The sequence below is a fragment of the Felis catus genome, chromosome B3, assembly GCF_018350175.1.
Source record: "Felis catus isolate Fca126 chromosome B3, F.catus_Fca126_mat1.0, whole genome shotgun sequence".
Taxonomy (NCBI): domain Eukaryota; kingdom Metazoa; phylum Chordata; class Mammalia; order Carnivora; family Felidae; genus Felis; species Felis catus.
The window spans coordinates 110,112,298-110,136,182 of record NC_058373.1 but is presented as its reverse complement, the minus strand read 5'-3'; the positions used below and the strand labels follow the sequence as shown (position 1 = coordinate 110,136,182).

The 23,885-nt window shown below is 41.1% G+C and overlaps 1 protein-coding gene across 13 annotated transcripts in view; it reads right to left on the bottom strand.

The window, feature by feature from the left end:
- Nucleotides 1–23,885, bottom strand: part of SYNE2 (spectrin repeat containing nuclear envelope protein 2) — a 345,027-nt gene that overhangs the window by 197,813 nt on the left and 123,329 nt on the right. For all 13 annotated transcript variants that reach the window (XM_045060037.1, XM_045060046.1, XM_045060047.1 and 10 more), the window contains exons 19-32: nucleotides 23,369–23,539; nucleotides 20,463–20,621; nucleotides 19,991–20,164; nucleotides 16,523–16,657; nucleotides 14,669–14,827; nucleotides 12,134–12,345; nucleotides 11,897–11,987; nucleotides 10,953–11,071; nucleotides 10,605–10,731; nucleotides 8,697–8,854; nucleotides 7,676–7,823; nucleotides 6,440–7,044; nucleotides 3,171–3,350; nucleotides 1,129–1,279 (exon numbers count right to left, since the gene is read on the bottom strand). In XM_045060037.1, the coding sequence (XP_044915972.1) occupies nucleotides 1,129–1,279; nucleotides 3,171–3,350; nucleotides 6,440–7,044; nucleotides 7,676–7,823; nucleotides 8,697–8,854; nucleotides 10,605–10,731; nucleotides 10,953–11,071; nucleotides 11,897–11,987; nucleotides 12,134–12,345; nucleotides 14,669–14,827; nucleotides 16,523–16,657; nucleotides 19,991–20,164; nucleotides 20,463–20,621; nucleotides 23,369–23,539 (2,589 nt within the window). The remainder of the gene's footprint in view (nucleotides 1–1,128; nucleotides 1,280–3,170; nucleotides 3,351–6,439; nucleotides 7,045–7,675; nucleotides 7,824–8,696; nucleotides 8,855–10,604; nucleotides 10,732–10,952; nucleotides 11,072–11,896; nucleotides 11,988–12,133; nucleotides 12,346–14,668; nucleotides 14,828–16,522; nucleotides 16,658–19,990; nucleotides 20,165–20,462; nucleotides 20,622–23,368; nucleotides 23,540–23,885) is intronic.

Below are 23,885 nucleotides of genomic sequence, written 5' to 3'. Positions count from 1 at the left end.
TGGGAAACTGGCATCAGGGCCATAGCAGAAGAGTAGCTATGTAAATTGGGACACAAGGTTGAGGTCAATCTTGTAAGGCTGGTCATGTTGAATTTACTGGGAATCAAGAAAACCCACAGTTCTTTAAATCCCCTGGGATGATGACAGGACCCTTCTAGATCCCAAGACCACCAAAACCCAAAGCTACCTCTGCTGGATGGAAGCAGACAGGTTGCTTCTGAGCACTGTCTGCTCATGGTTTTGGTGGCCTTCCTCATTTAAATCTCATAGGAAACCAGTTACACAGTCACATACTGTACAACTGGTGTCCAAACAAGGCTCTCTGTGATTGAACAGTTCCAAGAAACTGAGTCTGAGAAAGCGGGTCTCAGACTAAGGCTATTCCTCATCTATAGCTCTGGTCATGTGTCTGCACCCTGCACTTTCGGCTTCAGGGATAAGAGTTCTAGATAAAGACTAAATTGTCTGCAGGCATCTGGTTGATTCTCTCTCATCAAACCATAAAGCCGCTAGGAAAAGCAACTTCCTGGTGTGCAGTCACATAGTGTAGCAGGCAGTGTCCTTCAACGATTCCGTTCTTCTGCCATTCTGGTTGATAACCACATAAAATCGCAGAAAATAATGACACCTAGTGTCCAAAAGTGTTACTCTTCTTCGAACATGCTGTGATTGCTTAGGCTATGAATACAGATGGAACAACATGGACATACACTCACACACCTTTACAGAAAGCCAATAAATAAAAACATAATTATTCCTTTGTCTACTAATAACAGAGGGGTTTTCCCACTACCTTCATTGTCTCAAGCCTAAAATAAAGCCTCAGTTTCCTTTTGGGTAGAAGGTCAATGCAAAGACTGTCGAAACTGTACAGAGGTAGGAGCAGGGGTGACCCCAGAGTCCAGCAGAACCACACCAATAGTATCAAGAACCAAACAGAAGCAACCTAGCGTTAACTTGGGGACTGGGTTTTTTTTCAAGCCCTAGTACTAAATTCAGTAAGGTCTTAGATATCTCGTAAAAACGGTCACCGTTCTTGTAAGCCGAGTTTCAAAAATGACTCCATTTATAATATCCTCTTTATTGTTGAGGCCACGGTGTAGAGTTCCCTTTGGAATCGGGACTCACCTCTGCTATCCTCTTCTTCAGGTTCTCTTTTCCCATGTAGGAAGCCTGAAGGGAGATGACATTCTCTTCTTTTTGAATCAAAGTTGTCAAGACACTTTTAAAATTCTGATACTGTTTTAAGAGCTCCAAAACTCTTTCACATTGGTCAAGGCTATGGAAAAAAAAAAAAAAGAAAAGAAAAAAGTAAAACAGGTAAATCTCTAAGAATAGGGAAACCATTCTCTCTCTTTGTACATATCCTACAATAACGACTAATACGTTACAGAAGGATTTTTCCTCTTGACATGGTTTCGCATATTGTTTTACCAATTTAACCTAAGAATGATGGCATACATACTTATCTGGCAAATGGATGGTCTAAAAAAGCACTGCATTATGATTTTCACTACTTCAATAGCAAAAAAAAAATTACCAGATGTAAGCTCTAGGAAGAAACACAGGATTCATAATCTTAAGGAATCGGCATCTCAGTTTCATCATTAACCAAACTGTATCTTGGAAAACTGGGCCTCCCTGGCACTATTCTTGGAGATTGTTTCCATGCTAATTCAGCAAGTCACAGTTTGTTTATGTCTATTTGCTCATTCTAGAGTTAGCCCTTTGAAAAAAGTAAAGTAATACAAATAATGAAGCAGTTAGGAGACCTGATTTCTAGTTACGGCTGGCACTAATCAGTCATGTGACTTTAGCCTCTTTGGACCTCAATTTCTTTCCTGTACAAAATCAAAGGGTACAGTAGATTGAATACCACAGACAGGCTTTATCTTAACTTCTGTACATTCAGGTTCCAGTAGAAAACAGGAGGTGCCCTCAGACAGAGTTCTGTGTAAAAGGACCACTGATGCAGGCAGAGTTAAGGGAAACTTTCAGGGAGCCGAGACACAAACTAGAGAAAAACAGATACACCACTCGGCCTCAGGGGAAAGGGGGAAGTGCTCTGGGCCAGAGAGGAGGCTGCCAGTAGGGGCTGCCAGAACCACCTGCTGGAAAGGGAGGGGGTTAAGATCGCCTTGACCTCTCTCTCTCTGCTTGTCTTCAAATCTCCTACTAGTAACTTCCTGTCCTAACTGGACCCGTTGGCTTGGCTGGTACAGTCAGCTAGGGATCAGCCCTCCTAACCACTTTACCTCCAGACAGAAAGTTAGGGAAAGAAGGCATGGATGGAGAACATTCGGCAGAATCACCAACCGGTGTGATTAAGGATTAACTTAAAATAGGAATATTACCATGAATTATCTGTGTGGGTACAATATCATCACAAGGCCCCTTATAAGAGGGTGACAGGAGGGTCAGAGTGACAACAGAAAAAGAAATGAGAGGAGGGGAGAAAGAGCCAGATTAAGATTTGAAGACACCACATGGCTAGCTTTAAAGATGAAGAAGGGTGGCTCAGTTGGTTGAGCGTCCAACTTTGGCTCAGGTCATGATCTCACAATTCGTGAGTTTGAGCCCCACGTCAGGCTTGCTGCTATCAGCACAGAGCCCACTTTGGATTCTTTCCCTGCTGTCTCTGTGCCTCCCCAGCTTGCATGCTCTATCTCTCAAAAATTAACATTTAGAAAGAAAAAAAAAAAAGATGGAGGAAGGGGACACACAGCAAGGAAAGTAGTAGGAGTCAGGAGGCCTCTAGAAGGCAAGGAAACGGATTCTGTCCTAGAGCCTCCAAGAAAGGAAGGCAGCTTGATTTCAGAATTTCTAGCCTCCAGACTGTAAGATAAATTTGTGTTGTTTTTAAGCCACTAAACTTCTGGTAACTAGTTACAGACCAGCAATAGAAAACTAATACAGGTAGAGAAATAATAATAATAATAATAAATACACTGGTTATTTGTTATTCCTCTTAGATAAACCTCTTAAATTCATTGGGCAATATAATCTAGGATTCCAGATCTTGCCCCAGACATTAATCTCATGAGCTTCCAGTATGAAATGCTTACGCTTGTTCCTCCTTTAGGTCCATGGGGATGTGTTTTCAACGTAGTTCAAAAAGTTGATTGTGCTACACACAATTTTTCAGATTTGGGAGGGATTTTTTTCCTTACCATTCAGTGACGGAAGCTTTTGTATTCTCCCACAAAAATGCCGTATTTTGGCACTGTTGATTCAGCGATTTTTCTCGGCCGTCTCTGAACTGCGGAAGACAATTGACCATTTCTTGCAAGCATTTCTTCTCTTCTTCATATTCATCTAGATCCTTATCCAGTTTCATTAGTGCTTTTTTCCTTGATTACGAAAGAGAAAAGTTTGATAACCGATGATTGGCCACTCTGATTCAACACAAATAAGGGCAATTTGGGGGAGGCACTCTCACTGCAATTTGCCCTCAAATTATTATGCCAAAATTACACACTCTTTGCATTTCCAGAATACTAATTCGGTATTTTAAACATAATAAATATACAAAACCATAAGCAGTGACCTTTTTCTGTGGTGAACACACTTGTAAAGAAGGTAGATACGCACCTGAGAGAAACCAGACAAAGAATATGAGTGGGTGCGAACGGGAAAGAGAGTGTGACATGGAGAAAGGACAAGAGACAGGTGAACGTGCCCTGCAAGCTCCTAAGGAAGAGCCGAGGAAGCCGAGGAGAAAGGAACGTGCAAGGAAATGTTGCATTTCTACCTTGTGTACAAAAAGCTCTTCCCCATCAAAAAGGATTCATTTGACCTAAGGGTTTTAATCTGCAAACTAACCCTGGAAGGGTTAACTCCATTCACCCAGGTCTAAATTGCTTTTCTCAGGTACTCACTTCTCTACCTCCTTTCTTCCAATTCTCTCTGGAATCCACTCCCATAAGGATTTCACTCTCCACCTGCTCGCCAAGATCTTCGGTAACCTCCACGTTGCTAAACCCATGTTCCATTCTCAACCTTCGCTTCCTTCATGGGTCAGTAGCATTTGACACAGCTGACCACTTCTCCTTGTTGAAAGGTCTTCTCACTTGACTCCAGGACTCTCTTGATTTCCCTTCTCCTATACTGGCCACTCTTTCTTGGTTTCGTTCCCTGGTTCCTCCTCATCTCCCTGATCTCTTAACATGGAGTGCCTGGAGTAAACACCTTGGACCTCTTCCCTTGTCTGTCTGACCTCCCTCCGCGGGCAATGTCACCCATCTCACGACTCTACATGGCATTCTAAATGCTCAGCCCCCTCTCCTGACTCCATCTGTCGTTAAGAGTCTTGTTGATATCCATATATGAACGTCAAATAAGTTGAACCTATCATTTCTAAAACTGAGCACACTTGATCAGTACCTGATAAACTTCATTCTTTCTCATCTCAGTTAATGGTAACTCCATTCTTCTAGTTGCTCAAGTCAAAGCTTGGAATCATTCTCGACTCCAATCTTTCTTATAAGCTATGTATGATGTGTACATATAACCTATATAACTGTGGACTCTATCTTAAGAATTTATCCAGAATCTTAGCCCTTTTTGCCACCTCACCACTGGTCCATGCTACCATCATCCCTCACCTGGATCACTACCATAGGTGAACCTAGACTTCCTGTATCTTCCCTTGACTCTTACACCATTCTCAGCACTTGGGCCAGAGAGAGCCTGTTACAGTGAAAACCAAATCATTTCCATTTGCTCGGACCCCTCCAATGACTTCCCATGTTACTCAAAGAAAAAGCCAAAGCTATCTCATGGCCCACAGGTTACCTGAGCTAAGCCCCATCCCACCTGTTCTGATCCCCTTTCATACTTCTTCCCCTCACTGTTGACTTTCCCAACTCCTTGCCTCTCCTCAAACATGCCAGGCTCATTCTCACACCTACTGCTCCCTCGGCCTGGAAGGCTCTTCCTCCCAGGAGTCACCAGGCCAGCTCTCTCATCCATCCCATCTGACTCAAAAGTTACTTTCTCAGTAAAACTCTTGATGACCCTTTTTGAATTACAACCCCCTCCTCCGTCCTTGTTCGATTTTTCTTCATAGCTTTTATCACTATCAAACATATTGAATATCTTACTCCTCTCACTAGATAAGACTCCATCAGGAACAAGAGCTTTTGTCTTTTGTGCTAACTCCTCTATCTGCAGTACCTAAAATAGTACCCGGCACACAACACGTATTTGTTGTATTGGTAGCTAAATTAAAAATTAAAGCAATCTGGGGCGCCTGGGTGGCTCAGTCGGTTGAGCGTCCGACTTCAGCTCAGGTCATGATCTGGCGGCTCGTGGGTTCGAGCCCCACGTCGGGCTCTGTGCTGACAGCTCAGAGCCTGGAGCCTGTTTCGGGTTCTGTGTCTCCCTCTCTCTCTGACCCTCCCCCGTTCATCCTCTGTCTCTCTCTGTCTCAAAAGTAAATAAATGTTAAAAAAAAAAATTAAAAAAAAAAAATTAAAGCAATTTATTGTTTATCGATGTATAGTTTTTCATGTATAAATTAACATGGAACTTATTTATTACTTATTATTTATGAATAAAGAATAAATATTTATTAACAATAAATAACACATTAGTAATTAGTTCAACACCTCACTAAGAACTGGGCACTGTAGGAATAAAAGTCTCATTGAGACCGTTAGCACGGGCCAGTTTCAGAGGGAAGAGCTTGGTCAACTGAAGAGTCTCAAGAGAGCACTGAGCCTGAGGGACTTGGTGGACAGAGGAGACAGGATGTGGGAAAGATTTAGAAAGGGGCGGAGACTGCCACAGAGGTAACTTGCTAGCATTATCACTTGCGGGACCTGGAGGCTGGCTCTGAACACAAGAGTTAAAATCACAGCACTCGTACAAAGCCTGCCTGCCTCAGTTTACCAGGCAATTCTGCTCAGTCTCCAGAATCAAAACTAACCTTGGCTGACCTCTTGCATCCAGTCCCATGCCGTCCCACTCTGTCCCCATCCCCATCCTGCTGGAAGGAGAGCAGGAGACCAAATCATTCAGCAACAAGTAGGGACAGGGTATAACATGCGTATCCTTTACCACTTCTTTCTTTCTTTAGTACCCCGTGTGTGGAGTTTTTTAGGTCTTCTCTCATCATGAGAACCCCGTAATAAAGACCAGAGCGCTAAAGGGACTTTGAAGGAACTCAAGTACTTTACATGCATCTTATTTCATTACTCCTTTGTCCATGAAATGTACACTTCAGGGAGAAAAAAAATCATATAACATTTTGTAAAGGCACACTGTCAACAAAAGGAAAGCTTGTTTGAAGAGCCTACAGAAAAGCATGCTGAACACTGAATAGAGCAGGATGGAACAGAAGTAGAAAGACACAGAAAGAATTTCTTTCACCTAAGACATACTGAAAATACAGAGGAGCATCATCCCGCATGGGGTCATCGACGGACATGAGACTTACCGTTGTTTCACAGCTGGAGCAGTGGGATCCTTAAGACTGATTTTACTGATTTGATTGCACACATCTTGAATATTTTTCAGGAGTTCATTATTTTTGAAAGTACAAGTCTCTAGTAACTTGTCTTCAGTGAACTTCTCCTGCACGCCATAGCCATGTGTCTCAAATAACTTTTTGGACAAAGCATCAACAAGTTTTTCACAGGTGTCGTCACCCCGTTCAGCATCTTTAAAGCTTATACCAAGCATCTTCAAACGTTCATCCAAATGTCTGGCCTTGTCCTTCATCAGATTGGTTTCTCCTTCTTTATTTTCTATTGTCAAAGTGTTTTCTGGTACCACCTGTGTATCTGAGGCTGACAGGTCTGTAACAAGCTCAAAAGGGAGTTCAGCTGTTTTCAGAGAAGCCAGAAAGTCCTCCAGAGCTTTGAGGGCATCTTTACAACTCTGTACCTTGTGGTTCGTTTCATCAAGTTGTGTTCTGTGTTTCAGTATAATATTCTTTGTTGCATGGAGATCCAGTGGGTGTAATTCTTTCAATGCAAAGTCGCCCCACTGTTCCAAATTATTACATATTTCAATCTGTTTTATGATGGAATCTTGGATATTCTAAAATAAAGTAAGAAACGCCGAAAAGACTGAGGCAGAGAAAAAGAGAGACTGCCCATCAGCAATGCACCTAAACTCCCAATGACTAGATTGCATCTGGAAAACCACTTCCCGGGTCTGCCAAGTCAGACAGGGTCCACAGAAGGAAACATTTTAATCACAAACAATCAGAGCCCATCTGTTTCATGATCTGATAACCTTTCTGATGTTTCAATCCCCAAAAGAAAACAAGTATATAAATCTATGGCTCCAGTGAAAATAGAGATTAAACTGTGGCGACATCTGTTTCTAATCTGAAACATCAAACTTAAATATTTTCTATTTCAAATGAGACCTGGAATAAGTAAACTGTAAAAAATGCACATGAGTCTAATACAATACTTAGGATTTCAGTCATTGGAGAAGATATTCATAAGCAGACCTTCATTTTGAATTCAAAGAAAATACCTATTAACTTCACTGTACCTACTTTCAAATTTGTGAGGAATAAAAGAGATGAGAAATAAATCAGTCTAAATTATTGAAGACTTTCTGCCATTACTTATCATCTAACTATATACTATTGACGTATAATTAAAAATCTCTGAAGAATTGATTTATTCTATGAGTGCCTGGGAAAACTTATATTTACCCTCAGGTTTTGATAAATGCCATCAGCATCAATGAGATGAAATTCTTGAATGGCCATTTCATGGAGGAGCAGGTCTGAGCCACAGAGGAGAAGTGATTCCTTCTCCACAGGTAACACAATCTTCAGCGCAGTCTCCAAAGATTCCATTCTGGGTGAAAAATAAACCCAGACACAATGGGAAAAGGCACCATAAATGTAGTCTACAAAACATATTAATGCCATTGTTTAACTACAAACAAAAAATAATTACCCAATAAGAATACATACAATGATATGTGCAGATCACATTAAAACCCAAACCCAGGAAAAACAACAAAAAACACACCAAAAAACCCCCAAATCCAGCGATCCAAAATGCCAAAGAATGAGTTGTTTGCTATATCCACATATTCATAATAGCTTAACAGAAACCACACTGAATGGAAAATTGTTGTAAAACATACAGAGCCTTTCCTAACCTTTTGAAGTGCAAAATGGTGAATGTAATTTAGCTTTGCCTTGGATGACAAAGAAATGTCATTATAAACACTAATTATTTTATTAGTGAAAATATAACAGAATTCAAAGAAATGGGCTCTACTAATCTGGGAATGAAATATGTGACCTTTGACGAATAACATATGACTGTGAGCCTCAGTTTTCTCCTATGTAAAGTGGGGATGTGTCCTGGGGAAACACATCCTATGTATAGGGGGTAATAACAGCACTCTCACTTTGGAAATGGGAAAATCAAGATTCAGAGAAGTTATGTGACATGGCCAAATTCATGCCCAAGGGCAGATCAGGGGGAAGAGCACGGCCTTTGGAACTCAACAGAGTGCAAATTCCACCTAAATGTCTGGCCAGTGGGGAGGCTTGGTTAGGTTATGTAACCTCCCTGAGTATCAGTTTCCTCATCAGTAAAATGGCCCTCAAGTTAGCAACCAAATAAAATACTTAATATAGTACTAGCCTAGCTTAAAATAGCATTAAAATTTCATAAATTTAGTAAATGCAGCGTTAGTAGATCTCAGAATTATACCTGGTATTAAGAGTCATCTGAAACTCTCTTTCTTTTTCTTTTAATCTGTCTCTTGCCTCGCGTATAAAGGGCTTCTTTACGTCACTCTCAAGCTCTTCTAACTTCAGTGAAGTGATTTCAAACTCCTTCCAGCAGGAATCAGTTTCATTTTCTAAGACCTAGATGAAACACATAAAGTAATCTATCAACTAGGGGGTTAACAGGCATGATTATTTTGTTCTAACAAAATGAGGCATTCGCCAACTATGAACACGAAGTTTCATATGAAAATACATTAAAATTATTTTTATATCTAATTTCATTAATGAAATTAATTAACTAATTTTAATTTTAAATAAGTTTTAAAAATATTTTCCAAACATCTAGGAGTAAAGTATCCTTCAGGGAACAATGATCTTAACTGTGCTCTCAGTTAGAAGACCCATTCAGTGAAGTCAAGGGAGTCAACAATAAAGGAACCCACACTTCCTTCCCATAAGTCAGTGCAGAGAATACAATTCAGAAAGATGAGATACATGTAGGAGCGCCTGGGTGGCTGAGGTGGTTAAGCGTTGGACTCTTGATTTCGGCTCAGGTCATGATTTCATGGGATCGAGTCCCTACTCAAGATTCTCTCTCTCTCTCTCTCTCTCTGCCTCTCCCCCACCTATGATCTCTCTCTCTCAAAACAAATAAACTTTAAAAAAGGAAAGATACATGTAATATAAGAACAGATATTCTAGTTCCTCTAGATAATAAATCTTTGTTTCTCCCTAAACTAAAAAGAAAACTAGAGTGAACTAAAACTGTTTCTATCAAATAAGAAGTGAATGAAATTATAATTTATAATTAAACATGTAAAAATTCTATTCTATTCCAGCTCCTTACCTTGTTAGGTTTTGTGGGGTTTTTTTTGTTTTTTTTTTTTAAGGCACTACCACACAATTTTACTGAGTGCTGAACATTATAATTTGTTCACTTTCCCCAAGGATTAGTATAGCTTTTATGACCAACTCATTATTCAGTTACTGGAGTAAGGTCTCAAGACAGTTTCTTAATTGTGATGAAAACGTGCTAAATCTATCACTTGAACAACAGAGATTTTAACATATTCATTCTGCTTACTCAGATGGAAAATAGAGAAAAGCCAGATGGTAGAGTGTGACTCAGAAACTGGCATTATAAAAGGAAGATAACTATAAAATATTGGAGGGCACTGTAGGCTCTCCCGTGGCCCTTTTCTCCACCTGATGGGTTTTCTGTGAGGTTCGTTCTAATGTACGTCCAAGTATACAACAGTGTTGCCCTGCACTGCACAGATCGTCTTCAAAGTAAGGAAGATCGTCATTGGTAGGGCCTACAACTTGTGTGCCCAACATTAGACAGGTTTTTTTCTGTAGCTCCTGAGCAATACAAATGCAATACTTCTTCTGATGGCTCTCCACAAGAGTATCCATCAGAGTGAAAGATCCTTCCACTGCCTGCCCCTTTGTTACTGCCCAACATGAGACACACAAGGTGACAATTTGTCAAGATGACTGGTTTTTCACATATTGTTAATTTTATAGCCACACAGTTGGGCTGTTGGGTGAAACTGCCTTCAAACATAGTGCTTGGACCAATTCTTTTGAAGTCCTCATTCCTATCCTATACACAACCCAAAACTCTGCAAGCCACCGTATCTGGAGTACCAAATCAGAGCAGGAGCAATAAATTAGGACCCTGAACCAAAGTCTTTCCTGGGTTTCGTACTTGAAGGCAAATCACTTTCTAGAATAGAATGACATTGGAAATGTAATCCAACAAAGAGAGTTCTTTGGAAACATCTAGCGTACGTGACCTCAGCCAAGGTAGTGGAATTCTATACTCACGGTGGTATTGTTTTCTAATAAAACATAAAACTCCTCTAATAATATTTTTAGTAATTACCTGTAGATCTGTCAGTTTAGCCTGAAGACAAGCACTACTCCTTACTACGTCACTGGAGAAATCAGAAATAATTCTGAATTTGTTGTTTTGCAGGCACAGCTCAAGATTTTCTCTGTGTGTATCATACCTGGGGAAAAATTAAATGCGATGCTACTTAACTTTAATAAGAAGACAATTTTTTTTTTTAATTACTGTCAATTATACATGAGGAAATCTCAGGAATTTCTGCTTAAGTTACTGGACTACATGCAAAAATTATGACTAATGGGTTATACACATGTATTAAAGTATAACATGTTTGTATTAATGAAAGATTTTGGGTGGATCTTCCAGTTATTTAAAAGTTACCTCTCTTGTAAACTACGGACAGATGCATCGTGACCCTTCTCATACTTCTCCATAACGCTTTCTTCCTGTTGAGGCTTTAACTCGGATTCCAGGCTAAAATTCTTAATTGATCCCATTGCCTAAGCAAATATGCAAAATAGCAAACATAATACTTTCAATATACTTAATTGCCTGGAAAAGATAAACATTTTATAGTACAAAGGGATATCACTAATTCTTTATACCCTCACCCAGGAGATAATAAAATTTATTTGAAGCTTCTCAGGTCAGAGAAAGGCCTTCCCCTAGGACAGAAGAGATTTATTACACGGAGTCTCACCTTCTAATCGGTATATCAGCACAGGAAAGGTGTTCTCCCAGCCCCTAAACCCCTAAATACTGTCTCTGCCTACGACTGCACAGCCATAGTCAAAAGCCTTCGGAAGCCTAGCGTGCAGGCCAGACCTCTGATTTCAAATACACCTGGTTCCTTCCCCACAGCTTCAGACTAGCAGGCTGGGCTATGACCCACAGTGCATGGCCACTTACCTAAAATTCAAGAATTCAGAAAATTCAATCCCCAAGGGGAGCAAACGACAACGTACTGAGAAAAAGACAAATAATAACTAGCTCATCTCCATGCAGCTGAGGCATCCGTACAGATGAAACTCAACCTCTCGTACCCCTGAATAGGAACGTGCACAGACTACGTGTAATCGTAATGTCTGCAAATGGTCTCTTTCTGAAAGAGCTGTTGTATCCTCAGGAGAAGAAAACGTTACGCTCGCTATAGCTTTGGTTCACTGTGTTGTAATTCTCTGAAAGGGAGTCTTTCTTGCATTACTTCCTCAGCTGATGAAAATAATGAGATAATTAAAGCTAGCAATTAATGAGAAGCGGATTGTTGTGCGCTTGGCTTTTTTTCACTGGGTTTACTTCTAAAATACATTATCCGCATGTGACACCTGTTCAGCTGATGGCTGATTATCTGAGTTTGCAGATGGCACCTCGCTGTGGGCATTCCTTCCTCCGTTCTCAGACGTGCTCATGGGCTCCCTAGGAAGGAATCAAAATTGCACGTTAAAACAGAGGCAGAAACAGGAAGTCTAAAAGAGAATAAATAACACTCCTTGTCATTCGATCTTGCAAGGGGCTTTCTCTTGTTTTCCCCTGATGTGTAGTTAATCTTATGAAGCACTCACTTGTTTTTCGACACGCCTCCCACCGCGGGCTGCAGCGCCCCGTGAATCTCGGAAGCACACTTCCGAAGTCTTTCTATCTTCTGTTCATAATCTTTGAGGGCCCTCCTCACTTCTTGTTGACTCTTCTGTGAAGTCAGCTCTTCACACAGCTCCCGCAGGACGTCCATGTGGTGATGGAGCTGGTACAGACCGCCTTCCTCAGAAAAGCAGGCCTGATTGAGGAAATAAAGCAGGCAATGTGTTTCAAAGGAGTCTGCGTGATTAGTCCGTAAGGATTAGAAACTAACAGATGTGTGTGACTTTAACAACATAATCTTTTATAGGCCATCCGCTGTGCGCCCGGTGTGGTAATGGGCACTGGAGAAACAAAGATGAGGAAGTCAGCCTGAAAGGGATTCACCACAGTCTAGTAATGCAGTGAATGAAACCAGAATATGTCACCCCAAAATATGCCTCCTTTTTTTTTAAGTCATCTCTACACCCAACGTGGGGCTCAAACTCACGACCTCGAGATCAAGAGGCACACGCTCTACTGAGCCAGCCAGACGCCGCCAAAAATATGCCTCTTTGGTGCGAAAATTATTTTGAGCTAAAGGCAATTAAGAAGCAGCAAACACAGAAAAAGCTCCCTGCTTTCTGCCTACAGGCAGGAAATAAAGTCTCTTTTTATTAGCGATAGACTCTCATCAGCCCAGAGACAGTACCGGAGAAATCTGCAAACAAACCTTGTTAAACTAACCCTTATCTTTGCCTTGCCAGTTCTTCACAAATGTACGGCTTTGTTGTCTACAAGGTATAAAAAATTCCTTCTCTGGTCACTTCTTTGGGTCTTTACTCTCTTATGAAGGCTCCCACGTGCATGTAAAAATTCAATAAAATATGTACGCTTTTCTCCTGTTCATCTGCCTTTGTCGGTTTCATTTTCAGGGACCCTCAGGAGTCAAAAAAATAATTTTTTTTCCTCCCCTCCAGTGGTCATACAGATAATGTGCGCATAGTGTGACAAGTGTTATGACAGGGTCACTGCCTGCCTTAAGGACTCCGAGAAAACCCACTCCACATGTGGGAGCCATCTGAGGGAGATGCGGCCAGAACAAGTCCGACTGCTCCGAGTCAGAGCCGAGAGAGGTCACTCCTACCAGAAGGAACAGCCAAGGGGAAGAAAGCTCCAGATGTTCTGAAAGAACAGCGGTCTAGTGTGGCTGGTGGGCACAGCACGGGAGAAGGGACGCTGAAGGCATGTCTTGAGGCCAGACTGTGGCCCACCTGCGTGGTGTTCTAAGGGGCTTAGAGATATTCTGGGAGTAACAGTGAGGCAGTGACATAGGATTTGTGGTTCAAAGGGGTCTCTCCGTTGATGGGTCTGGAAGATGATGTGGCCATCATCGCATGGGGAAAATACCCCAGGTCAAGGGCAATGGCAACACCGTGGAAAAGAAGGAGAGGAAGCAGGTGTCCTGGAGAGTAACCCATGAGGCCTGGCAACTGACTCCATCACAGCTGAGCAGGAAGGAAAGGGGATGGGGAGGAGGGGAGTTCTCAGGCTGCAGTGGCTTCATGACCAACAGATACAAAAGGGAGCAAAGTTTGAGGGAAGATATGGGCTAGTTTTGGACACGCTGAACTGGAGGTTTCTGAAGAACACTGGGACATGTACCACTCAGAAACAGAATCTGGACCTCAGAGGAAAGGACTCAGGTGGTGATAAAGATTTAGGCACTATCACTGCAGAGAGGGTTTTATCATTAAAGCCGCCAAGGGCAGAAAACCCCCTAGGGCAGGCATGACAGCAGCCAAAAATGGAGACTCTCAAAACTAAAACACAAGTTTTAGTGTTAAGATAACACAAGGGAAACAGAGAAATTTGTGGGGCCCCTGCCTGGCTCAGTTGGTAGACTGTGCGACTGTTGATCTCGGGTCATGAGTTCGAGCCCCACGTTGGGTATGAAGATTACTTTAAAAAGAGAGAGAAATTTGTGAATGACGCTAAAAAGAAGTTCCCCACCCCCCAAAAAATAATCAAATAAGGAAAAGCAAGAGAGGTTGATATTGGGAGAGCCACGGCAGTAAACAGTTTAAAGGAAAGAAGAGTCAACACTGTCAAATAAATAGAAGCAATCATATAGGATGGGGGCCGGACGGAGCATGAGATTTGCCCCAGATGCTTATATCCTGATTTGCTATCTTTTCCAAAAGCAGCACTTCTGAGGACACCTTGTCCCCTCAAAATCAACTGTGGGTACTTAAGCAACAGGTGACACATTTGCAACCACAGTCTCAAGGGACAGGGGCCACTGAGCCATGGCAAGGGAAATCATGAAATAATAACTTGACGCTGAATTTTTCTCATGTCCCAAAAGCAAGAAACACAGGCTGCAGTTAGAACTCGAACCACGTAAGGGATAATCCCCAGGAAACGGACAAGAGGACTGACGTAATTTTCAGAGCAGGTTTAATCCAAGGTGAAGGACATACACAACCATGTAAGAGAAACTCCAAAATGATGACAACATATAAATGGAAAACAGGTGGTACCTCATGTTCCTTGATGAGACCCTTGGTCCTTCCTCTGCGAATTAGTTTCTTTTCTTTATTTATTTGTTTTTCAAGTTTTGAAATACTGTCACTGAGTTTTCCTTTTTCAATGTCTATTTTCAGTTGTTGAATATACAAAGACATCTCATGATGAAGAGACTGCAAAAAAAAAAAAAAAAGCCCACAAAGGCACATGTATTAGCTAACTATGAGAAAAGAATACATTGAAAAGATTTTCATCAAAAACCCAATAAGAATATTTGTAGTAACACAGGGTCGAAAGAGGGTTTAAACGACATTCTGATTCGTCTTTATGTCACTGGGAAGGATGTTTTAAAATATACCAGACCCAGAAACATATTTTCTTTTTCTAACAACGAAAACCATGTATTAGCTGTGAAAGATACCATTAAGAGAATGGAAAAGACACGGCTGGAGACTAGAGAAAACATATACAAAACACATTCCGAGCCTATGGAGAAATAACACGGAACTAAAGTGTATGTCCTGGATGGGATTCTGAAATAGAAAAAAAATGAGAGGAGGGAAACACGGTGGAAACATGCATAAAGTATAAACGTAAGGAAATAACGTACCATCGTTGGGCCATTAAGTGTGACAAAGATACCGTATTAATGTAAGATGATAATAATAAGGGATAATAATACTGGGCCTGGGGTACACTGGAACTCTCTGTACTATCTTTGTAATAATTCAGTAAATCTAAAATTGCTCTAAAATTATAAATAAATAAATAAATAAATAAATAAATAAATAAATAAAATTGTTCTAAAATTTAGAAATTTGTTTAACTTTTCATTTAATTTATTTATTTTAAATAAACGTCTATTTAAAAGCATGTTTTTAAGGGGCGCCTGGGTGGCTCCGTCAGGTGAGCATCCAACTCTGGATTTCAGCTCAGGTCATGATCCCAGGGTCATGGGATCGAGCCCCACATCAGCCTCCACATTGGATGTGGAGCCTGCTTGAGATTCTCTCTCTCTCCCTCTGACCCTCTCCCCCACTCACACGCTCTCTCTCTCTCTAAAATAAAAAAAAAAAACAAAAGTTAAATAAAATATGTTTTAAGTGCCTTTAACAGTAGACATTCAATTATATTACCTTATTCTCTCTCTCCAGACACACACGCTGAATACAAATCACCGCTTATTGAACACAATCTCTGTGGTGGGGCTTTAGATAAATCCTTTTGATAATCCTGCCAAGTGGTTGCACACAACCCCATTTTCTCAGATACGTTCCTAGAGGGTGAAACAACTTACCCAAGGTCATAGCTGTTGAATCAAGGTCTGTCTGCCATCAAAGTCTATGCCTATTTCACTAGGAAACTCTACATGTGCATATGTGTCTATATGTTGTCTCAGTCAGGATCCAACTAGGGACCCAGGAAACACTAAATATTTAACTCAGAGGGAATCAAATGCAGGGAACTAGTTACACACGAGACGAAAGAACAGAAAAGCCAAAGGGAGGACAGTAAGGCAATCCGGAGATGAACACTGGCAGAAGGCTGTTATACTGCTGGGCTGGAGGCTTCAGAGGAGCCCAGACAGAAGGGTCATCAGAATCTGGAACCATGGAACCCACAGCCACCAAAGACACTGTCCAAGAGAGGGACTTTGGACTCTCCCCTTTCCCCCCTCCAATCACCCGCTAATCTCCAAGCCGTGTGGTCATTGGCTGAACACAGAACCTGACTGGGCCCTGGGAAACTCACAGGATCAGCCCCCACTGTGATACCAAGTACACAGGGATGGCCAGGAATGACTGATGACAAATGGGCCCAGGGTCAGATCTACAAGCAGAATCCCAGATACATGTGCATGTTCTTACCTCCCACTTGGCACAGACACGTCTACTCTCTTCTTCCAAAGACAGCTTTACACCCTCAGTTACATCATTTTTCAGTTCCTCAACAGCTTTCAAATACTTGACCAGACTTTTAGAATTTAGAATTATTAGTGCTTCCTAAAAAAGAGAACGTAAATGAGAACATGAAGGCCTCATTCTAGGGGTGCCTGGCTGGCTCAGTCAGCAGAGGGTGCGACTCTCGGGTCTTGGGGTTCTGCGTTTGGGCCCCACGTTGGGTATACAGATTGCTTAAAAAATAAAATCTTTAGGGGCGCCTGGGTGGCGCAGTCGGTTAAGCGTCCGACTTCAGCCAGGTCACGATCTCGCGGTCCGGGAGTTCGAGCCCCGCGTCGGGCTCTGGGCTGATGGCTCAGAGCCTGGAGCCTGCTTCCGATTCTGTGTCTCCCTCTCTCTCTGCCCCTCCCCCGTTCATGCTCTGTCTCTCTCTGTCCCAAAAATAAATAAACGCTAAAAAAAAAATTTTTTTTTAAATAAAATCTTTAAAAAAAAAAAAAAAGTCTCATTCTACTGCCAAGTCCTCAAAGCTAATTTTGGTAGGTCTTTCAGGGGCAGAACTGGGAAAAGACTTTTTGGGGACTATGAAGATTTAGGAGAGACTTTTTGTAAACTAAGGTTGATATCCCTTTTGCATCTCTTGAATAACTTTGAAAAGAACTGCAAAATATTTATTAATCAAATGTTGTTAGACATTTGAGGACCAGATAAAGACTTGCTTAGGATATTCAAAAGGACTTTTGTTACCCTTCTGATAAATCACTGAAAGGATTATTGTGCAGGGGACCGAGCCACTGGCACTGTTTCCTCTAAAGTTCCTAAGTACTAGTGAATAGAGGACCATCCTTCGTTAACAATACAATACGAAGAATATACTGGCATGTATTAGAGATTAGTGTTGTAAGAAGACACAATTTATAGTAGGATTAATAGGCCAATATTTAATATTGTGCATAAGCATTTTTAGGCTGCAACAAGTCAACATTACCTTATCATCAACTTCAAAGTTTTGCCCAGGGCCAACCACACTGGCAGTCCTGCCCCAGAGAGGGAGTAGCAGTGGACAGAGACGCGTCTGCTCCTTATCTCATGCTTACCTGCTCTTATAGACCTGGCAATTACCTGGCAGAAACCTAGTTTAATTAATTAGGAAATGCCAGAACACAGAATAGTTTGGTGCTTGTGAAAGAGACAGAAAACCTACAGGAGACAGAAGACAAAAGTAACTTTAGGGAATAAGGCACTTAAGCACGGTGGGAATTCATTCATGCGCCCACGACGTATTTATTATGGGCGTACTGTGGAAAAGGTACAAGGCTGAGCCCCAGGGCCTTCCTCCAAGGCCTCTGTGAGGATTGCTGGATTTATTACCTGGGGAGACGCTCTAACCCTACATGCTGGCAGAGGGCTCCCATGACTCATGTGCCCCTGGAGTCCCAGGGGTCTCAGGGCAGGACGTGGCAGGGCAGAGATCTTGCTTCTGCCATGAAAATGGCTCTACTTTACTAAATGCCAGAGATAAAAGGGGGGAAATCTGTGGCCTCAGATTCCAAAAGGTAGACCCTCAGCGGGAGGAAAATGGCGCCAGACTGACCCCTCTAACCCCTCTCTCTGGGAGAGAAGGGGCCTTGAGCCTCCATTTTGTCTCTTCCTTCTCTTTCCTAAGCTGACCATATCAGCACCAGGAAATCCAGCCTGGTGATTATTCAAAAGAACCACTGACTCTTTAAGGTCAGTTCAGCACTCTCAGCAACCTAGGAATACAAGCGACAATAAAAGGCTGAGGGAGGGGCGCCTGGGTGGCTCAGCCGGTTGAGCGTCTGACTTCGCTCAGGTCACGATCTCACGGTCCGTGAGTTCGAGCCCCACATCAGGCTCTGTGCTGACAGCTCAGAGCCTGGAGCCTGCTTCAGATTCTGTGTCTCCCTCTCTCTCTGGCCCTCCCCCCGTTCATGCTCTGTCTCTCTCTGTCTCAAAAATAAATAAATGTTGAAAAAAAAAAATTAAAAAAAAAAAAAAAAAAGGCCGAGGGAACTGGTCAAAGATGGTGGGCTAGCAACGTGCAAACAGACATGGATCACGCAGGGGAGGTCTTTGGGGTCCTGGGAAAAGCAGTGTTGAGACGGCTGATAACAGGGCCGTGGTCGGGTTCGCAATCCAGAAAGCCAGATGAGGACTGAGGCCCAGAAAAGAGAAGGAGGCCATGATGAGAATAAAGAGGCTCCTTCTTCTAGAAGAGTGGGGCGGTCCCCCCGGAAGTCTAGCTCATGTTAAATGTCCAATAAGTGTGTGAAATATTGAATAAAGGAACAAAAGGACACATATCACTCTACCTCTCCAATGTATCCAATGGTAGAGACCTTATCGTACTTTTACTTCATAGACCACCCAAGTGCCTCCCATCATGTTAATTAATAATGACTCTCGGATGGGGCGCCTGGGTGGCGCAGTCGGTTAAGCGTCCGACTTCAGCCAGGTCACGATCTCGTGGTCCGTGAGTTTGAGCCCCGCATCAGGCTCTGGGCTGATGGCTCGGAGCCTGGAGCCTGTTTCTGATTCTGTGTCTCCCTCTCTCTGCCCCTCCCCCGTTCATGCTCTGTCTCTCTCTGTCCCAAAAATAAATAAACGTTGAAAAAAAAAAATTCTTTAAAAAAAAAATAATGACTCTCGGATTTCCACACATCTTGAGTCGCCTATCAAACCGGCAAAAGCAACCTGAAACTATCACCACACAAAACAACATCACTGGATCTTTACCCATAAAATCACATATAACTTCTACAAAAGCATGTTAATGACAAAAGTGTGATTTTATATTCAGAGAACTTTACCTATTCCAAGGGCCTTCATGTGCCTCTTTTTTATTTAACGTCTCACAACAAATTTGGCAGCTGGAATTATGCTGCCCACTTTACTAATTTAAAAAGCAAGAAAAATTAAACTCATGCTGAATATCGTACAATCAGTTGTGCTCGTGACACTATACCACTGAGTCTATTCGGCAGATCTATACTAAAGTTTAAATTGAAAAAATTCCTCACATTCATGTATATTTTTAATAGTTTCTGGGAACAACATATAAAACTGGGAAATTCTTTAAAGTTACAGTAACTTTGTGCATGATTACAGTGACGGAATTATCTCGATTTCACATGAGGTAGGCAGCTGATAATAAACAGCCTACATTTGGGGGTGCCTGGGTAGCTCGGTGGGATAAGTGTCCGACTTTGGCCCAGGTCATGATCTCACGGTCTGTGGGTCTGAGCCCCGCGTCGGGCTCTATGCTGACAGCTCAGAGCCTGGAGCCTGCTTCAGATTCTGTGTCTCCCTCTCTCTCTGCACTTGCCCTACTCATGTCTCTGTCTCTTAAAAATGAATAAATGTTAAAAAAAAAAAAAAAAAGAAGAGCCTACATTTGACAGTTGAGAGTCCCACCTTGTATTTTGAAATTAGTCCACTCCGGCTCTCTCTTTGTCCAAGTAATTGCTCAGCCCTTGTCATGTATGATTCAAGTTCCCTCTGTGACTCCTCCACTTTCAGCCTGACATCCAGATCTGGGGAAGCATCAGCTGAGTTTTTCAACACGGAAACTAATTTCACCATACTGATCTGCAAAGACAAAAAATTCTCAACAGCTGGCCCCGCTTTTCGGTAAGTCACAAATTAACAACTACAGTCTTTGAGGAGTGACTCTTATTTTCCCACTAGACATGAGAATATCCTACTTATTATGTTGATATTTTTCAATGTGCTCTAAATTGTTAAAATATACACATAAAACACAAAAGTAATATTTTATAAAACGTTTCCAACTTAGAGGGCAATCCCTCCCTCTCTTCCCCATCCTCCTACTGACCACTCAGTTTTAAAGACTGGATTCACTTAATAGGAAATATTAAAGAGAGACCTGAACTTTCTCTTTCGCTTCTTGAATCTTTGCCTGAAGCCCAACTGTGAGAACATGTTGAAGGGACTCCTGGCTGGAAATATTCGGCACATCCATTTGTAAGGTATCTTCAATTCTAGACACAAGCTCTTCATACATAGAGCCTTTGGCAATAAGATGCTATGAAAACAAAGTGAGACCACAATAAATATTCAGGTTATATGTTAAACATTAACCTTACTCTGGTCAGGAAATCATAAAAAGTTAATTATTATTAATCCAAAGCGAGGTACATTTGTACTCTAAAAATGTTATTTTTAAACTTCATTAAAAAATTGTTATGTTAGTACAATGAGATTCTGAGAAACATAGTCTGTCATAGATTGTTTACACAGTAAGCACTTCAATAAAATAAAGCCTAGAAGTAATACAATGCCAATAGTCAAATAAGTTGAGAGAGTAGTAATAAATCTTAAAATGAAGTTGTTCTCTTTTTTTTAAATGTTTATTTATTTTGAGAGAGAGAGGGGGAGAGAGCACAAGCATGCGCACACACGCAAGGGCAGGGAGGGGCAGACAGAGAAGGAGACACAGAATCCAAAGCAGGTTCCAAAGCCGTCAAAGCAGAATCCAAAGCTGTCAGCACAGAGCCCGATGCAGGACTCGAACTCAAGAACTGCGAGATCATAACCTGAGCTGAAGTCGGACGCCCAACCGACTGAGCCACGCAGGCACCCCAAAATGAAGTTGTTCTAAGTCAAATCGGTTGGAAGGAGATTCATTAAATGTTATTGGAGAAAAATGGCTATTGGAAAAGAAATTTATAACCATGCTTTATACAACACACTAAAAATAAATTTCAGTGGATCAGAAAGTTACATATAAAATAGAAAACTACAAAAAGAAATTATCCATGAAAAGTGATCTACCCTCTGGGTGTGAAGGGGCCTTTTTAGGGATAAGAGCAGGAACATCAATATAAAAATTTTCCATGTAAAATAAAATAAACAACTTAAAAGTCAACAACTTGGTAAAAATATTTGCCACACAAATGAAAATGCGTCGTGATTCAAAGAGCTCATAAATTCAATAAGAAAAGTACTAAGGTCCTTGGGGTGCTTGGGTGGCTCAGTCGGTTAAGTGTCCGACTTCGGCTCAGGTCATGATCTCGCAGTGAGTGAGTTCGAGCCCTGCGTCGGGCTCTGTGCTGACAGCTCAGAGCCTGGAGCCTGTTTCAGATTCGGTGTCTCCCTCTCTTTCTGCCCCTCCCCTGCTCATGCTCTGTCTCTCTCTGTCTCAAAAATAAATAAACGTTAAAAAAAAAAAAAAAAAAAAAAGACAGAAAAGTACTAAGGTCCCAAAGAAAATTCAAAAAACGCAAGAACAGATAATTCACAAAAACAAATGGCCGATAAATACATGAAAGACAGTTCAACCTTACATGTAATTAAATAAGTACAAATTAAAATAATAATGAGGTACCACTTTTCAGTTATCAAATCAGCACAAAAAATTTTAATTACAACTCAAGGGTAGCAAAAGTATGATAAAATAGAAGCTATACTGTTTGATATTAACTATATAAATGTTGACTGTATTTATCTGAGAGCAGTGGAATCATGGTGCTTTTACTCTTTATGCTTTTGTACATTATTTAAATGTTCTGCAGTTAGCACATTCATTTACATTTTCTTTTTTTTCTCTTTTAAATTATAAAAGTAACAATATTTGGTTACTTGGTTTACATGTATGAGGCATCAGGAAATGTGCCAAGACTGGGGCCTAATGCACAATCAAGATAAGAGTTAGTTATGTGTATATCCTTACACACAGTTTTCTATGGATATAAATCCATTTACTACAAAAAAGCAATTGTTTTTAAAAAAAGACTAAAAAAAAATCACATCACTGGTACTGTTCACCAATTTGCATTTCTTACTTCACCATATATCTTGCTCTAATAAAGATCTACTTAATTCCTTGTTAATATAAGTATATCCTTATATAAGCATATTTGTATTTTCATTGTTTATAACAGGGATCATTGTCATCGTTTTGAAATATTTGTAAAATATTGAATTTCTCCTTCCTACTCATTTCTTTCATCAAACGAATTCCAGATACAACAAATAAATAAATATAAAAATAAAACAAAAGTAAAAAGCGCTGGCAGATGGCACAAGTACGTTTACACAATATTTTCAAAACGATAAAAAACGCGATTCGTATAAACCATGAAAACACAAAATGCTACCTGTACACCTTTCAGAAATCTGGATTTCAAAGAATTACGTGAATATCCCTTCATTCCAGGAACTTTCCATCTTGTTGTAATTTATGACATGCTCCATAAGTTTTATAGCTGAGCTGGAACTCAGTAAAAACCTCAGTCGTAACTCCTTCCCCAGGAGAACCGAATGATATTAAAACACACTCTTGCCTCAGTGCTTTTCAATGAGTCAACTGCCCGAGAATAAAGACAGAAAGGTTTTAACAACATCCGTCACCCTCCCTGCATCAAGGAAGGAAGGGTAGGTGGCTTAATCAACGGGTGAGCTTTCAAAGCCTAAATTGTATAATCTCTTATACTCTCGCTGAACTGACCTACCTATCTGACACATCCTGACTCATCTCCTCATTGCTCTCTGAAACCAGAGAATATTTTAATCTCCATTAGGTGGCTGGGAAAATCAGTTCAGGAATTGAGACTTGTAAGGTATCATTAGTGGTCTCCTAATCTATCCTCTGTCCTCAGGCAAAATCTCAGCAAATGATCCAGGAATGGCAGTCCATGCAATTTTTACAACACTCAGCAAAGAAAGTTCAAACAGCAGTCTTATTACTATTTACCTTAAAACCTTGTATTTGTCTTAGTACATAAGTCCACAACCACGAAAGCTATGTTCTTAATACTGTTGCACTCCTACCTGCAAAGATTCTTCCACTGAGGCGTCTACCCCCTCATGACATCTCAGAAGCTCCAGAAGAGATTCAGTTTCTGCCTCCCAGATTTCCACTTGTTCAATGAGTTTTTCAACGTCTTCAGCCACTTTGAGTTGCCCTGTGAATTCATTTTCTTTTTCATGTCCTTCCCCAGCCTACAACATTCAAAATTACCACTAAGAAAATGGCAACATCACTTATAAAATACTTTAAGTGTATTTATTTTGAGAGAGACAGAGAGCACAAATGGGTGAGGGGCCGAGAGAGAGGGAGAGAGAGGATCCCAAGCAGGTTCAGCAGTCAGTGCAGAGCCTCAACATGGGGCTCGAACTCAACGAAACTGTGAGATCGTGACTTGAGCTGAAACCAAGAGTCAGACACTCAACTGACGTAAGCCACCCAGGCACCCCTAAAATAATTTTCAATTAGAAAAAGTTATATCTCTTTTCTTCCTGAAGACTGCTAATGCAACATACTTTAGTAACTTAAAACCTACTTTTT